The following is an 18,963-nucleotide window of genomic DNA, read 5'->3' as shown; positions in this document are numbered from 1 at the left end:
AAAGTATGATTGTAAAGAATGTCATGAAGAATTTAGGAATAAAATAGCTCTAACTACTCACTCATATAGTCATAATCGTAAGTATCTAGAAAACACAGAAGACTCATTTAAACTCCAGCCAGAACATGAGAGAATTATATATTACTGATAAAGGTGGGAATTACATTGAAGTCAGACGAAGCAACTAATTACTCTTTAGAAGAAATTAAAAACTGTTTCCAGTTCAGAAAAGTTAAGAGTTTTAAATATTAGATTACAGCTGAATGTGATTATAAGAAGAGAACCAAAGAAGAAGTTAAAACTACTAAAATATTCTTCAATACTGATTATATTAATAATAATGCAATATATGAATATGGTGACTTCAATCGATGGCTAGACTTCGAAAGGGAAATATATGAAGGTTATGGTTATGATTTCGAGTTTCATGGAATACGAAGTATTCAGTTAAACTTTGAACCAACTAAAATATCTATTGGTAGTTATATAGATTTACCTCCTGATCTCAAAAACTCTAAATCGATATTAAATATACGTAGTTATAAACACAATTGCTTACAACTAACTATAACTGCTTGAGTACATCCCGCCCCACACATGCAACTCGAAAAAGTAAATATGTAGATAAACTAATTGAACCGAGGCAACAACCTGAAGAAGATTTTGCTTATATAATAAGAATACAGAAATTGTATAATATTAATATTTGGGTATACACACCTTGTGGTGGGGGTAAAGTAGAATTGTTTAAACAAGTTGAGGATTTTGATAAAAATAGACAAGATGTAAGAATACTAGTTTGGATTAATGGACAAATAGAACACTGCGCCCTAATAAAAAATATAGAAACCCTGTTAGATCGCCCAAATAAAAACAACAGTAAATATTATTATTGTGATAGGTGTACCTATTGGTTTAACTCACAAATTAAATATGATAAACACGAATGCAACAACTCATTCAAACCAGAGATTGTTTATCCTAAGAAAAAACATATTACTTTTATAAATGAACACAAACGTCAGAGTATCAGAGTATAAAAAATATAACTGCCGATATAGAATGTTGCATTGTTGAAGTCACAACTAATGTCTGTAGATATGTTATAGCTGAACATATTCCAATAGCTGTGGGTTACACCTGGCAAGGTAACTTCAAGCACTACTTCGGTCTAGGCTGCATCAAAACTTTGCTAGAGATCTATTAGAAATAGAAATTGAGAATAAGTTCAAGCCCAACAAACAAATGATTTTCACAGAAGAAGACAATTTATATCATGAAACTAATAACACTTGTCATATCTGCAGTAAAACATGTATTAATAAAGTAAGAGATCATTGTCATGAAACTGGTAAATATAGAGGACCAGCATGTAGAATATGTAATCTGAGGTATAAACAACAAAACTTCATTCCTGTAATATTGCACAATGGCTCTGGTTACGATTTAAATCTACTATATAGTGAATTGGATGTTTAGCATTGGTTGTCTCAAATTCTTAGAGTTATAACTTCCTAGCTATGCCTCTATATCAAATGGCAAAGATATATGGATGTAAAACTAAAACATTATATCAATATGAATACTTTGGTTTGGATGATTACCAAGAAGCTATAGGTAATCTAAAAATAGACGACTTTAAATCCTCTCTACATAATAAATTACCAACACAAGAAGAAGCAGATCTAACTATAGAGTATTTACAGAATGATGTGGAAATATTAGACTACTGCATAAATGAATGTTAAACTAAGTATGAAAGAATTCAAGCTCAACCCACTACATTATGTAAGTCTCCCAGGTTATAGTTTTGATTGTTGGTTAATGTCAAGTGGTGTAACATTAGATACATTACAAGATAAACAAATGCTAGATGATTTTGTTGGAGCAAAGGGAGGTGGTTTATGTGGAATAATGGGTGATAGATATATAGATAACAGTGATGGTAAGACCATATGGTATATAGACGCAAACAACCTATATGGTTATGCAATGATGCAAAAGTTACCTTATAAGGACTACCAATTTACTACTACTACTCTAGATGTAATATTGAATACTGCAGATGATAGTGATCATGGTTACTATATAGTTTGTGATATTGATTATACTAATGAATGCAAAGAGAGAACAGAACAGTTAGCACTAATGTCTAATAAGAGAAAGATAAATGATAATGAATTAGGTTACGGAGAAAGAGATGGGGGCAAGGCAAGATCAGAGAAATTAATCTTAGACCAAAACAACAAAACAGAATATATGGTTCATTATAGGATGTTAAAGTTCTATGTTAAGATGGGAGTAAAAGTAACAAAAATACAGAGTAATTAAATTTAAACAAGATTATATATGTAGAGATTATATACAAAACAATACAAATAAAAGAGCAACAGCTAAAACTGAAGCAGAAAAGGGTGTAAGGAAATTAATGAATAACTCATTATATGGAAGAATGTGCATGAATCCTCTACACTTCTTTCAAAGCAAGTTCCTGCATGATGAAGAAAAGATAATGAAAAGTGTAAGTAAACCAACATTTAAGAATATAACTAGATATAGAGATTTTAGCCAAACAGAATATATAAAGAAAAAAATAGAATATAGCTCACCTGTATATGTAGGAGTAACAATACTCGAACTTAGCAAATTACATATGTTTGATGTATTGTATAATATTCTACAACCATCCCTCAAAGATCTAACACTTCACTATATGGATACGGACAGTTTCGTAATTAGTTATAGTGAAGGTAAAGTTAGTGATGAGCATATGGACTTAAGTAATCTAGACATACCTATAAAAACTAATAATAAAGTCCCCGGCAAGTTTAAGCACGTGCTGGGGAGTAGGATTATTGAGGAATTTATAGCATTGTCCCCCAAAACATATAGCTTCAAAAATTATCCTAAAAACACTTAAGAAAAAGGAATAAAGAAGCATGATAGTGCTAGGCACATAGATTATTATGATGCATTAATGAATAATACACAGAGAACAGTAGATGAATGCAGAATACAAAAAGTTGGCGATAACATGACAACAACAAAAACAAGTAAGATTAGTTTAAATATATTTGATGATAAAAGGTTGTATGTAAACAATATTAAAAGTTATCCTCATGATGAGAATCTCTATCTATTCAAAAGAGATTTAATAGAAAAGATTAATACTACTCCAATAGAGCTGTTAATAAAATTAGGGTTAGATGTAAGTAAAGAATCATTAGAATCGTTTGTAGATAATATTAAAGAATTAACCATCAATGATGATAGAAAGTTAATCCTTGCCGCCATTACACTATATAATGATTTATTATAATTATAAAAAATGACTAAACTAGAAACACTTATAGAATTAAATAATCTAGAAAAACAAAACAGAAGAAATAGATTAGAAGATAAATTAAAACAACAGGAATATTATGGTGAAATAGAAGAGTTATTTCATCCTTTAACTAAAACACTAAATGCAAACAATGAAACATGGCTAGCTCATAATAAACACAATCTAGCATTAAGTGAACAAACATTGAGAGCAATAGATTGGCAAAATCAAGAGTTAGATAAACAAACTAAGATGATCCAGCAAGCTGGCTCCCAGTTTAATGAAGCATTAATGAAGTCCAATGGTGAAGCATTGGTGAAGTCCAACGACAAAGCTGTAGAGAAAGCTCGAGATAAACCAGGAATGTTAGTAGATAAAGACACAGCTCAAATTATTAATTTAATGTCAGTTCAATCTAACCCTCAATTAAAGTTAAAAATCGGAATTTTAGATATTGGTGGATTTGAAATGAACGGTGTTAAACTAATTTACCAAGAAAATGCATTTATAGTTAAGGATAATATATATGAATGTCAGATGAGTTTATAAACTTTCTTACTAACCCTTATATAAAACATGGTGAAATCGAGGAAGATGAAAACAAAATTAAAAGGTTTTTAAAGGATATTAGATATGATTTAGGAAAAGGGGATAAGAAAAGTGCTAAATATAGAACAATAAAACGTATAATAGGGGTAAAAGATGATGTATTTGGTAGGGGTTTAAATAGCAACCCTAACCCAAATAATCAACGAAGTTGCCATTTAAATCAGCGTAGCTGTGACTTCGTCAATGGTTTAGTAGAAAGACTAGAATTATTAATACTAGAAACAAAAGCTGGTCATGATGGATTATATGATGAAATGCTAGATATATCTAAGCAACTATATCTATGAATATTATTAACCAAGAGCAACTAGATAATTTTGTTTTTGGCTATGGTAAATAGGTGAAACCATGACTACGTCCATGAGCAAGCTCACAACTTCATTGATCAGGGAACCTTCTTTGCAGATAGGTGAAACCATCAGGGAACCTGCTTCGCTGATGACTACATCCATAAAAAGTGTGGAAAAACAACAACTATTAGCTAAAGAAGTATTCAGTCCTCAAATAACAAAGTTTAGAAGAGAAAGAATAATACCATTATATAAAGATGAAACATGGTCAGCTGATTTAATTGATAAGTCATTTCCAACTAAATGCAAGAATAATTATAAGTTTATATTAACAGTTATAGATATAATCACAAAATATGCATGGGCTATTCCATTAAAGAATAAATCTGGTTTATCTATAACTAATGGTTTTAAAACTATCCTATCAGAAGGTCAGAAGGTCCACAGGGTGGCTCTGAAAGTCGAAAACCAGAAAAGTTATGGAAAGATAGAGGTAGTGAGTTTTGCAATAAAACATTTAAATCTTTACTTAAAGAACATGAAACAAAACTATATTCTACTTAGTGATTTAAAGGCTGTGTTTATAGAGAGATTTAATAGAACATCATTACACATAATTAATGAACCAATGTTCATCAATGGTGATGGTAATTGGGTAAACATATTAAATGATGCAATTGATATGACACCAGTTGATGCTTCTAATAATCCTGATAAAGTTAAATACACTTTTAATTTTAAGAATATTAAACCTAAACTTAAAGTTGGTGATTATGTTAGAAGTGCAGATAAATGTAAAATCTTCTCTAAGGGATACGCTTCTAATTGGAATAGAGAATTGTTTATGGTTAATGAAGTTCTAAAAACACAACCACCAACATATAAAATAGAAGATATTAATGGTGAGATAATAGAAGGTAAATATTACGAACAGGAATTTTTAAAATCCGAGGTTGATTTTGAATCTAATAATAAGGTTTTGGATTCTTTAGATATAGACCTCCGGTCATCTGCGAAGCAGGTTCCCTGGTCTTCGAAGAAGTTACACTTATAAGCCAGCAAGCTGGATAGACCTACGGTCAGCTACTTGGTAGATTCAAATCTTTCTGTAAACAAATACAAAGATGACAAGAAATAGATTCAATCAAGCTAAACATCAATGGCGAAGCATGACCGGAGGTCCATCGGGGAACCCGCTTCTCGGATCAACATCAACAAACGACTTAACACTAAGTAAGGCTCGTGGGTTACTCCTAGAAGATAATGATAATATTGATATGAAGCATACCTATAAAATTACAAATGTTCATCCTCCAATAGATGAAAAAGATGTTGTTAATAAAGAGTATAGTGACAATAACTTATTATCCTCTTCTAATAAAATAGACATTTTACTTAGAAACATAACTGAACTAAGAAAAGGTGATTTTGATAAAGTCACAACTAAAACATTACAACTAAATGAAACACAAGTTAATGATGAACTAATTAATGATTTTAGTGAATCAACAAATGAAGTCACAAATACTGTTAAGTTTTGTAATAAAGTTGCTGCTGATACTATCTCTAAATATTATCAATTAAAACAAGAATTTGATAATAATAAGTTTAATCAGAATATCACTAACATACAACTAGATGAAATGTTTACTACTGGGCTAAAAGAATTTAAAGAAGTTAATAAAAAGACTAATTCTTTTATAGATGAAGCCCTTTTAAAGAATAAAAAGACAATAGTACAATATATAATTGCTATACTTTTACGAAGTACGTTACTTGATAATAAAGAACAAGAAAGTCTAGAGAAGCATTATGGTTTTAAACAAGATATAACGAAAGAAATAGAAAGAATTTTTACTAATTAAAATAACCGAAACTATGACTAACCCAGGAGCACCGAGTGAGAGATTACTATATCCCAACTTGTCAACCGTTAATGAACAAAACATAAACGAAAAGATTCAAGCTAATAATAAATTTAACAACAATATTAACATTATAAAAGATATTAGAAATTATTCTGAAACTTAAACTAATAACTATAATAAGAAGTTAAGTAGATATAAGAATTATATCAACGTAGCTGAGATAACAGAAATAGTTTTATCATCTATAGCAACAACTGCAACATCAACATCAGTTGCATTAACAGGTATAGGATTACCTTATTCTATACCAACAGCTTTTGCTACAGCAACTGTTTGTGGTTCATTATCAAAAACAATTAATACTAAAATTAGAAATAAAAGTATAAAGTTTTCACAAATGTATATTTTAAGTAAACAGTTTAGTGATAAGTTTAATAGACTATATACTAAATCAATGAATGATAATAAAATAGATAATGATGAGTATAATGAATTAGTTAAGGTATATGAGGATTATAAGAAGAACAAGAAAAACAGGCTGAGTGTTTTTTTAAACTAAAGTTATTAGTGTTTAGTTATAATAATGTATTTAGTAATAATAATATTAGTATTAATATTAATCAATAATCATAAACATAATATAAATATAATCATAATCATAAATAAAATATAATCATAATTATATACACAAATTTAAACATAATCATAAATTTAATCATGATTATATTCAAATAATTATCTCTTCTTAGTACCTAAGTATAACCCTCTTCCTTTTTGTACTACCTTTATACCTTTACCAGTAGTTGCAAATTTAATTAAATCAGGTGTGGCTGATAAAGCAGCTCTAGGGTTTCTAGATGCAGCTGCACTTCCTATTTTACTTGCTATTTCTAATGCTCTTACTGGATTATTGGCAACCTTCTTTCCAAAGTTAACTGTAGCCCTACCAACACTTCTAAAGAAATCTTTCAATCCCTCTGCTTCTATTGTTGCATCACTAACAGTCATTGACTTATTTCTCTTACACTTAACACAATTAACCCTTAACATTTTAGTACCTTTTAAAGTAATAGCTCCACTTATATTATTGGTACCACTATAATGTCTGGCACCAACACAATATGAATTACTTTTAATTTTCTGTAAAAGACTCATTTCTATATATAAAAAGTAATGGAAGTTAAAAAGTATAATCCTTGTGTTGTTATTAAGCCTAAGTCTACGGGTTCCACCCGCGAGCGAAGCTCGAAGCCTAAGGTTAGGCCCAAGGCTAAGAATAAGCTTGAAGCTGGAGGCTTAGCTCTAGAGAATAAAAAGAAATTAGACTTTATTTATGCTAGGGGTTTTGTTAAGACAAGTAAGAAATAGTTATAATTTTAATTATCTACGATGTAGCTTTGCTAATCAGGAACTACTTCGCTTATGTTTCACCATAACTATGACTATAATAATGACTAAAACTATAATTATGATATAATATCAACCATCTTATTACCATCACTATTCACACTAATAACCTTTCTAGTTAATACTAATGCATGACATATAACATCTGCAACTGCAGCACTAAATTTAAAATGAAGTTGTATTGGTTGTGGACCTATATGATCACTTTCATATCTATTATCAAATACATATATTCTATAACTACTTTTGAATGTTCTATGATTTATATATGGTTTTATATTATGTGGTAGCCCATTATAATCTTTATTAAAGCTAACGATCTTTTTAAAAGCCTCATTATAATTATTGGTACCATAATTAATATTCATTCTATCCTCGGGATAAAACTCACTACCAATCTTACAATAACATTCAGTAACATTCATTACATCAAATGTACTTGCATCATGAGTTTGTTCATTAACATTATTTTCAAAACCAACTATTATATATTGTGGTCTTTCCATACCACTTTCCATACCAAGATAAAACAAGAAGTTAGTAGCTTTGGGCACATTCTTATAAAATGTCTTTCTTTCATAATAACTAAAGTCTATATTATTCCTTTTGCTTAAACCCTTTTGCACAATAATTCTATTATCATTACTAGGATCAATACTAGGTACACACCATGATATATCTCTAATTTCTATATTAGCATCATTAGCAACAGCACCAGGATTAGCATTAACTCTAAATAGAGCTCTATCATTATTATTTCTTTTTAATATTATTTTAAATCCTAAACCATATATAATCTTTTCTAAATCATTTACAAAACCAAATAGGTCACTCATCTTAATCATCATATACATATGACCTCGTTGTGCAGCAATATGGTCATTTTTAAGTTGACTATCTCTATTGCCCTGATTTCTAACAAAACCACTCTCATATTCATCATCAGTACTAGTTAATAACTTTTATATCAATAGATTTGGATGACAATGATCTATATATTCAATAGTCCTACCACCACTAGTTTCAAGTTTAACTGAACTAAACAATGCCATCATACCATAATTAACTAATCTGATATTAGCATCATTAGCAAATACACCACCAGCATCATCTGATACAACAAACTCTATCTCTAGATATGAATCACGCAAATTTAAATGATTCTCTTCTCTATTGAGTATGATATTAATGTTAGTATTGATTGTATTCATTGTTGCCAGATTATTTGGTTTATATTTTATAATCTTAATCATATGTAAATCATTATTATAACCATAAGTTGTATCTAAATTGAAATCCATTTTTATAAACCAAAAAAATGACGGATCCACGAAGCGGCTTCTCCGATAACTTAATCTTATGGGAACTAAAAAAGATAGATGAAACTTTAACTAAAACTAAAGAAGAGCATGAAGAGGAGTATGATATTAATGTTTGTATTAACCGTATTCATTGCTGCTAGATTATTAGGTTTATATTTTATAATCTTACTTTGTGTATATCATTATTGTAACCATAAGTTGTGTCCAAATTAAAATCCATTTTTGTAAGTCAAAAAATGACTGACAACTTTATTCTATATGAACTACAAAAGATAAATGAAACTCTAACTAAAACTGAAGAAGAATATACACTTAACTTTAGAATGGTAAAGCCAACAGAAAAGTTTAACTTCAGAGAACCTATACTTAACTCGTCAAAATTAGGTTCAATTAGATTATCTGTTTATAATTCAGTGTTTAATGTGAACAGAAGGAACAATCAATCAGATATGATATCAAGGGTGAAACATGGTCAGATACCCGTATTTTAGCTATTATACCAGGAGCATATGAATTATTCGAAATAGCAGAATTAATAAAAGAAGAAACTAATGGTAATGTTATAGTAGAATCTGATAAGAATACAATGAAAATTTTAATGGACGTAAAACAAGGTGCAATTAACTTTGACATAGAAAATTCAGTAGACCCATTTTTGGGCTTTAGAAAAATAGTATATGAACAAGGTAATTATACATCTCAGAAAATTGTTGATATGGGTTTTAGTACTATTAACATTCATTGTAATGTGATATCTGGTGTGAAAGATAATGGGAATAACACAGACATACTATATACTTTTACTCTAACAGAACCACCTGGGCTATCTAATAAATATTATACCAACTAATATCTTATATCAAAATATAACTAAAGATAGAATAGAATATATAGAGTTTCATATTAAAGATGAGCATGGAAAACCTACAGACTTCAATGGTGATGTATTAAGTTTTACTTTACATCTGGTGTAGATATAAACTTAAACTAAACTACAAAACTCTCCGATCCCAATTAATTCTTAGTTTACCATTAATATTTTTGTTTTTAGTTATATCAATGACAATATAATTTTAAGGCTCTTTCCATACCTTATTACATATATTAGCAAAATCATTATAACTAAGTTCAACATTATTAAAGAAATCTTGATATATCGATGCTAGGACTTTACCTCTTTGTTCAATTAAAATAAATAGATTACATTTCTCTCTAACACTCTGTCTATCTAGAGAGAACAGGTTTTGATTAAGATATATCATATTGCAATTATTATGTCTACCTCTACAAAAGTATTCATTAATAACTGGTTCTTTGGCTCTAAGATCATCGAATATCATTAGTTTCTTCAAGTCTTTGGGTAGTTTATCAGGAGATGGTAAATCTTTTATATCTTTAATAAATTCTATAATTGCTTTTGGGTTTATTCTTTGTAATCCATTGTATTGATCACCAGTAGGTCCAATGATGTATAGCTTATCAAAATATATACTAGCTAGAATTAGTTTTTTTAATAAGAATGTCTTACCACATTCACTAGGACCAGATATTATACCTCTGGGAAAGTTTTCTGGGAATGTGGCTTCAGTAATTATATCATCATCATTTAGCCATGAGTGTAGATCATCATTTATGTTTATAGAGATAGTGTTAGTAGGACATTGTTTATTGTTGGGTTTACCCTTTTGATAGGACTTGGTCCATCCGGGAACAGGTTCCGCCGATGTTTCACCATGTTTTTCAGCCAATAGATATATAAAATTATCATTATCATTATCATTAACATTATCATTATCATTATTAGTAAAGCTAATTCGTAGATTATTATCATTATCATTAACATCATCAGTATCCTTTACATTATCATTATCATTATCATTAACATTATCATTAACATTATTAGCAAAGCTACTTCGTAGATCATTAACATTATCATTATAATTAACATTATCAATAACATTATCAATATCATTATCATTAACATTATCATTATTATTATATTTATCTTTAACAATATCATTAACATTATATTTATCATCTGCGAAGCAGGTTCCTTGATTAACATTACAACCTAAACAAAAACACTCATTATATATTCCTGGATATTTACATTGATTAACTAGAATATTTAAAGCACTTTTAATTCTAAATCCTCTATCAATAAGATAGATCATGTATAAACAATAAGCTCCACAATAAGATTCATCATAGTGTTTTATTCTCTCATTAGAGCCTAGATCAACATTTTCTTCTAAAAATAATGGTGGGGTCTCAACACCAAAACTATCAAAGTAATACACAGGACCACCTTCTCTTCTTTTAACTAAAACCCAATGTGTACCATCAGTTGGATGTAGATTCACAATAATGTTGAAGTTAGGTTCCCCGATCGGTGAAGCCGTTTCACGGATACTATCTGGATTCTCTTCTCTCATTACTATTTCAATTGGTGTTAAACTTTTATCTTTACCTATATCTTTTCTTTTGATATCACTCATAGCATTATTATCAATATTAAATTTATTATTGAAATCCTCAAAAGTTAGGATAAGCATTTTTATATAATAAATTTTATATATAAAAATGGATAAAGGCGGTATACTTTTTTTCTTATTATTATAATTGGAATTTGTTATATAATATATGATTCAATACCAAGTAAATATACAAAACTAGAAAAAAAGCTTTGGTGGATTTATGAATAGGAGTCTAGTTGGTTTTGAATATGAAAAGTCACCATTACATACTATTGTTTATGGTGGAACTGGTACGGGGAAAACATATTTTATTAGACAATACTTAAAATTATACTCAGTCCAAAACCAAGACCAAGCTAAAAAATATAATTATAGTGTATAAAGATGACAGAGACTGGATAGATCCTGAGTCTAATAAATTTTATACTGGGTTTAATAAATGTGATATACATATGATCACAAAAAATAATATGCATAAATTTCAAAATTGTGTAATAGTACTTGATGATATGGGTGATAGGTTAAATAAGGATATAATTTATTTTTTTTACTGAAGGTAGACATTATAATATTCAAATGATTGTAATGTGTCATAAACCAGCTCAAATAATTAATACAGCAAGAATGAGTTGTGATACTATTTATTTAACAACTTATAATGGACCTGATCTATTTAAAAACTTTAATGAGATATATAATTGTGAACATGACTTTAGTAAAATAATTAGTGAGATAAATAGTAACCATTATAATCGTACAGATGGAATGTCAGATGAACTTCGCTATGGTATAATTAAATATAATAAGAAGGAAAATACTTATATTATTGTTAATAGTAATAGAACAATGATATATGATTGAAGAGTTGGTTTCCTTGATTTAAAAGCTCTTAGTTTAAAAGATGAATTGGAAAGAGAAGATATAAATAAACCTATTGCATATATGAAACCACTCATGATAAATGCAACAGATAGAAATGTTATTAATCATGATAACTATATATTCTGTTTTAATAAACTTGTTAAATTAAATAATATTAAAATACAGAATGATGTTTTGAACAAAAGAGATGATTATGGGAAAGGGTATAAAAAAGTTTATCAACTATTGGTGGAATCATAAGCTCAGGTTTAATTATATTTAGTTATATTTATCCCGATATAATATCAGAAAAAGCTGGGAGTGTAGCAATGGGAGCAAACACAATGTTGATTAGAGTAAATACATTAGTTAACGTTGGATATGGCGAAGAGTTGGATAATGATCTGCGAACAGACTCCGTCTGTGGTTATCCAACGGACGAAGTCCGTGGCAAGCCAAGTGGTTATACCAATGGTGAAACATGGGCAAAGCCCAATCTAGGAAGTAGCTTGGAGAACCACGAGCAAAGCTCGTTCACTAATCTACGAAATACAATACAAGAAGAATATATAAATCAGTGTAGCTGTGACTTCGTCAATGAAGAGATGGGAATTTTGAACAGAAAGGGGGAAAGTTTTTAGCCAGACTATATGGAAATAATGAAGAATTTAGAGAAGAGATTATAAATTTTGTTAGAGATAAAAAAAAATTAGACCTTGAATTCATTTTAGATAAGAGATGTAAAACTAATACACTCAATAAGTTAGGAAATAAATATTTAGCAGAGTGTATCACATCTAAAGATAATACTAAAGATTTAATTGAAATCATGGTTAAATATTACCCCGCGAAATGATTAGGTAAATATTAAAGTTTACCCTATTATAAATGCTTTTAAAATGTTTAGAGTGTAACTATGAATATGGAAACATTGCTGTTTTAAAATATCATTATGAATCATGTCATAAAGATAAAACTGATAAATTTATGTGTGGTAATATAATACTAAGTGGTATTTGTGCTGATAATTTTTCTCCATGGGGTTGTTCTTTAAAAAATGAATCTAGTTCCAGTTCTAGTTCTAGCTCTAGTTCTGGTTCTAGTTCTATCTATGACTCTAACTATAACTCAGATCCTAACCCTAACCTTAACCCTAACTTTATCCCAGAAGTCTTAATTAGAAGTTGTAATAAATGTAATTATGTAAAACCACTAACTGATTTTGATGAGAGTAAGTATACGTGTAGAAGTTGTACTTCAGCTAAAGTTAATTGTCCATATTGTGCTTCTGTTGTGAGATATGATGGGATACGGGCTCATGTAAAGAAACAACATCCAGATGTAGAATTAACTAGAGGATTTAGTAGAAGCTTATTAGATAAAAGACAAAGTCCTAGAGCTGTAAGTCCTTTAGTTATTGTCCAAACAGAGGAAAGTTGTTCGTGTAAATATTATAATTTTGCATCATTTCTTATTAATAACGAGTTAAATATAGAAAAAGTAAAAGAAAATATAAATTTATTGAAGACTATAGATAATTTGAAATAAAAGTATAAAAAATATTAAAAAAACATCAAAAAAGTGTGATTCGCTCTTAAAGAGTGAAAAAGAGCGATCTCCCTACTCAGGAATCACCCCGAAAAGAGTGAAATGTAAATATTGCTTTGATTTTTTTATTTTTTATTTTATTTTTTAATATTAATTGATTTTTTGATTGAATTTAGAGCTAATATATAATAGTAGATAAAACGAGGGAATCAACAAACAGTAAAATTTGGCCCGATTCGACATGCGCTTAGCGTTAGGAGAAAGGGACAAATTTTACTGGTGGTTGATTCCCTTGTTTTATCTACTACTTCTGTGTAAGAATTTTTGCACGCTTCAGACGCAAGTGCCATATCGTAACATATTGCTTCACTAAGTACTGGCACGTGGTGTCTAATGGGGGTGGGTGGTTGACGTACTAGGTGTGGACAAACAGAAAAGATGTGTGTAAGTATCCAAATTTTATACTGTTTTGCATTGAACAAATGCTTCATTTTCAAAGCAGCTGTGTTTGAGACTTAGCTGCTTTTGGAAGATCAGTTGTTCGAACTGAAAGTAGGATACGCGATACAATTTTATTTCACAAAGGTAAATTCTCACTGTTTTTGGCGTGCCGCTATAGCCTTTGGCTAATTGCCAGGACATCGTTTTTGCTACTCTTGTTCAAGTGAATGTTTTTTATAGCTGCGAAGCTGTAAGCTGAGCGTAGCTATATTGCGGTGCTCTTGGTTTTTTACAATTCAAAGAATTTGAATTGTATTGGGGCGCTGTCTTTTTTTTTAAGATCTGTTCACTCATTTTCATGATTTTTGAAGTCAAATTGGAGTATTGATTTTGGTCACGCCGAAACTTGGAAATGGAGCGAAAAAGCGAGTGGTTTTGCGGCGTGAAATTTTTTCGCTCTAATTTTAAAGTAGAATGAGAAAATGGTGTTTGAACAAAAATTCGCTTTCTCGCTAGTGGTTTTTTGTTCACATGCGGCAATTTCACTTTGATTTTTACTGTTTTTTCGATTTTTTTTGGATCGGGTTTTTTCTAAATGGTTTTCCCATTCATTAATAGCTCATTTTAGGCCTAGTTTTTTGTGTGAACCAAACTTTCATTTCTCGCTAGTGGTGTTTTTTTTACATGCGGCATTTTGACACCGATTTTTCGATTTTTTTAAATTTTTTTATCTGATTTATTTTAGAAATGGTTTTCCCAATTCACTCATAGTCCGTTATGAGTCGTTTATTGTTTAGTCAATGAAAATTCTTTGAATTGTACGTCAGGACTTGTCCTGCTATGTTTTTTGTTTCGTCGTCTGACGCTCTTTTTTCGTTTTACATTTGTTCACACAGCAAAGCTGAAAAGGTCAAATTTTCTGAATGACTTCTTCCTCTCACTAACGGCATTTGCGCGCGTGACGTCATTTCTCACTCGTTTTAGCAAAAGTTTTTAGGTTATTTGCGTGATTAGATTTTGATCATACGTGACTTACCTCACTCAATAAAATGACTTTTGCACTTTAAAACTTAAGTTTAATTTGAATTAGTTTAAGGTCAAAGGAACTCATATGTGCAGTAAAGGTCCCTAATAAAAGGCTCCTGTGGAATGAATTTCAATAAGCCTAATTAATTTATCGCTGAATATTTTTACCTAGTTTTTGAGCGGCGTCGAATTTTTTTTCAATTTAGATCTGTATCTGTTCCTATCTCTATTATATGGCACGCAGGTCCATTCTTTCGCAGCTATTCCGGCAATCTGCCGGCTATGTTTTTTTCTTTTAAATGATATGTCAAGTCATAAACTATCTAATTTCACAAAAGGCGATACGAGTCCCAAAATTGCAAATTTTGTTTTGAATGTAGTTACTAGACAAGTGATGGAAATAAAATTCTTTGATCAATGGTGACTGTTTTATTCTTTCGATAGTTTTGTGGATTGAAGAAACCACTGTTGACATCATCAATCTGTTGAAGATCTTTATAACTTCCTGGTTATTCTTGAGTCCCCCACTCGGTTAAGCAGCGCCAAAAGGTACCTACATAATTTAAAGATATCGATAACACATATCTGTTATGAACTAAGTTTTTCTCAAAAATTAAGTTGGGAACTCGCAAAATATTATTCAATTGGAGTTGGTTGTGTTTAGCTCAGATTACTTGGTGATTGATGAGAACAAGAGACAAGCCAATCTGTCTGCATTGATCAGCCATCTTGCGAGACTGGACAACCAAGTGTTGCGGACACTTACACGTCGGATACTAGCTGACACGTCGTTTTGGGTGTCTTCTCTATTCAAGTAAGAGGAAAACACCGTCTTGACAAATCTGTTATTTCAAATGATAATTTGGGTCTATAAGCAATATCATTGAATCATCAACATATTATTCGGCACATTTACAGTATGCGCAATCACTGGGCAAATTATATGCGCAATCACTGGGCAAATTATATGCTAATATATCACAAGAGCTTGGGATTGCATATAACATGCACCAATGAAAGCCGTGACGCATAAACAGAAAGGAACTGCTAATTTAATGCTGATCTTTTTGGTGCTAAATTACGAAGTGTTTTCGTTTTCTGAGGGTTAAATGATGGCCTTTTTGAATTAATGAAAATTTAAGAAATTGTGAAACGTTAGGTAACTCAGACTTTGTGAAGCGCGCGGTGACTGAAAAAATTCTCAATATTTGTTGCTCGTAAAACAGCTGAAGTTATTGATAATCTTGATCATTCACTGTTTTCCGCAATAAGAAATAGGCAGGCTTATTCCTTAAATTTGTCAGTTCGTACTAGGAAAAATTGCTTCAATGTATAATTAATAGCCGCCCTCATCTTCTCAGCCGGCTATTATAGCGCTCCTATTTTTTTTTTTTTTACTTCGTCGAATACAAAAATGTTTCGCTTTACCTCATTTTGCCGCCTTTTCAACATTTTGCGTGAAATCTTTTTGACTTCTCTAGGCTAGTTTCTCTCTTCTCTCATTCTGCTAAAAGTGATTTTGAGCATCAGTTGCTCAGCAAAGCAATTCAAAATGAACAGAGTTAGTACAAAAATGGATGTCAGAAATAGAAACGGGATAAACCCATAAAGCCCAATTTTAGATGCCCGCTATTTGAACGTCGTTCCTATAAGTCTTATTTACCATCTCTAATGCTTATTGTTATTGATAGTAGCCCCTGTGGCCTCTCTCTAAAACAGAAGTATGTTCAACCACGAAATGCCATCAAAATGAATCGGACTTAAAAAAAAATGTTTTTGTACAAAAATCTTTTTTTTTCAATATCTTCTGTTATTTCAATCCCAATCATGCTTATTGGAATCAACGGCGGCTATTTTCCGGCAATCTGCCGGGTATGTTTGATGTGTTTAGGTTTCCCCAAACTAAAGCCTACTTCCATCTCCGTGAAATAGACGGTGTAATCGGAGCTTGTCGGATGGCCCTACACAAACAGTACCCATCATTCGCTCTGAATGGATTCAAAATCTGGATGCCAGCTGCAGAGTCGGAAATTGGGTCTGGTGGATCCGAAGTGGATGAGGGGGAGAGTGAGAGTAAGAAGAAAGTTGTCCCTGAAAAGCTGCCCGTCATTTACATATCGCAATGCACTTCACCTGGATGGGCTGATGCATGTCTAAGACAGGTAGTAACATTTCGCTCTAATACTAGAAACACTAAATTCTCAGAATGGCGGCTGTTACTTATTGCTTAATACTCGGTTTAGGGTGATAGCTTTCTGCCTGATTTAGAACGAAGATCATTTCTGAATATTGTCAGTGACTAGCTTTGACTCATGGTAGTCAACTGTAGCTATCAACGAAATCTATATAGTATGAAGAAAACGGCCATGATTACTTCTTTAATTTATGTGTGCTTGTTTACATATGTATTTACTTTGAATGTTTTTACGGGTTCTCCGTTTTTGTAGCTGTGCCTGCCTGCGGACTGTCTGTTTACTCTGAGCTGCAATAACCAAGCGGAGCTCTCCACTTTGGATATCTCAGGTCCTGCCTCAAAAGAGAAAATGGACAAACTGAGTGACACTATAGATGTAGATGCCTTTCAGAAGACAGTTGAACTCCATATCTCACAAAATATGAAACCATTATTCCTCCTTGTGCACGCCGGTATGTAGCCCATATTTTATATGTTTAATAGACGCCGTCAGCCTCTCAACGGCTTTTATTTAGGCGCTCTCCTTTTTTACGACTCGAACAGGAGTATTGGTTTTCATAAGGTTTTTTTACAGGAGTTTCTATTTGTTCAAACGGCGTTAAAGCGGAAGTGAGTAAAACTGCCGTGTGAATTTTTTTCTGAGCAAGAAAAGCTATTTGATCATGCGCTGCGTTGAGTGAATGACTTTTCGACTTTGAAAAGTTTTTTTGAAAAAGTCGCGCATATATATGACAGTTTTTAGCCGTGTTTTCGTCTATTTGGCCTGTTTTTTGTAAATTGTTCTTTTTTTAAAGAAATAAGTTCATCGATGCTGCATGAATATGTAACCCTCTGAAATTGATACCACTATGTTTTTGCGCGCCTAATAATGCGTTTCAAGCGCAAAATTTGCACATATTTCCCGATTTTTAGCCAATTGTTGGATTTTGATCTATTTCTTTATTTTTGGAGCTTTGAGCGGTCATTTTTGTACACGCTCAGTAAATTTGACAACGTCTTTTTGATAATTTATCGGTTGAATGCCTCTTTTGACGCCAGATTATTTTGTGTTTATAAAAGTATACACAAATTAATCCGGTTTTGGCGATTTTTGTCCCAGTTTCCCAGTTTTGTTTGTATTTTGTAGTTATTTTATCAACTATTGAAACTCTTATAAGAAAACTGTTCATCTGCGCCGTCAAGGTTTTTTTCATTTTATTTTTACTGGATGTAGTTTTTGGCAATAAGCCTTTGAAATTATGAACTGTTTTCATTTCTTACTGAGACAGGATGGATGATGGGTCTGCAAATTTTTTAGGCCTTGATTGGTTATGTATGAAAAACCCAGTTTTTTTTTTGCTTAATGGTTTTCAATTTGATTTTGAAATAGAATTTCCTATTTGATTTTTTATTTTTCAAAAGTTGCGAATTAGTTTTCTTATCTTTTTTACAATTTCTGTTTCCTCCGCACTGTATCATATATCTTTCCAACAACCTCCTCAGGTTTATAGTTTTATTGGCCCTGCTTTTATTCCGTTTAAGTATTGATTTGAACAAAAAATTTTGTCTTGATTTTTTTTCTCAATTTTTCACTTGGAGCTTTTTTTAAATACAAT

The 18,963-nt window shown here is 30.9% G+C and overlaps 1 protein-coding gene across 2 annotated transcripts in view; it reads left to right on the top strand.

Annotated features, from left to right (window-relative positions):
- The window catches only part of LOC142334693 (pyridoxal-dependent decarboxylase domain-containing protein 1-like), a 454,496-nt gene that overhangs the window by 199,076 nt on the left and 236,457 nt on the right, over positions 1–18,963 (top strand). Inside the window, exons 4-6 of one of the 2 annotated variants that reach the window (XM_075382928.1) lie at positions 15,839–15,988; positions 17,066–17,336; positions 17,622–17,820. The exons of the other annotated variant lie outside the window; for it this stretch is intronic. Coding sequence (XP_075239043.1) covers positions 15,839–15,988; positions 17,066–17,336; positions 17,622–17,820 — 620 coding nt within the window. The remainder of the gene's footprint in view (positions 1–15,838; positions 15,989–17,065; positions 17,337–17,621; positions 17,821–18,963) is intronic. 2 annotated transcript variants of the gene reach the window in all.

The sequence above is a fragment of the Convolutriloba macropyga genome, chromosome 2 (genome assembly GCF_964194025.1).
Source record: "Convolutriloba macropyga chromosome 2, txConMacr16.3, whole genome shotgun sequence".
Taxonomy (NCBI): Eukaryota; Metazoa; Xenacoelomorpha; order Acoela; family Convolutidae; genus Convolutriloba; species Convolutriloba macropyga.
Note: the sequence above shows the minus strand (reverse complement) of the source record. Positions and strands in the feature narration are given on the sequence as shown.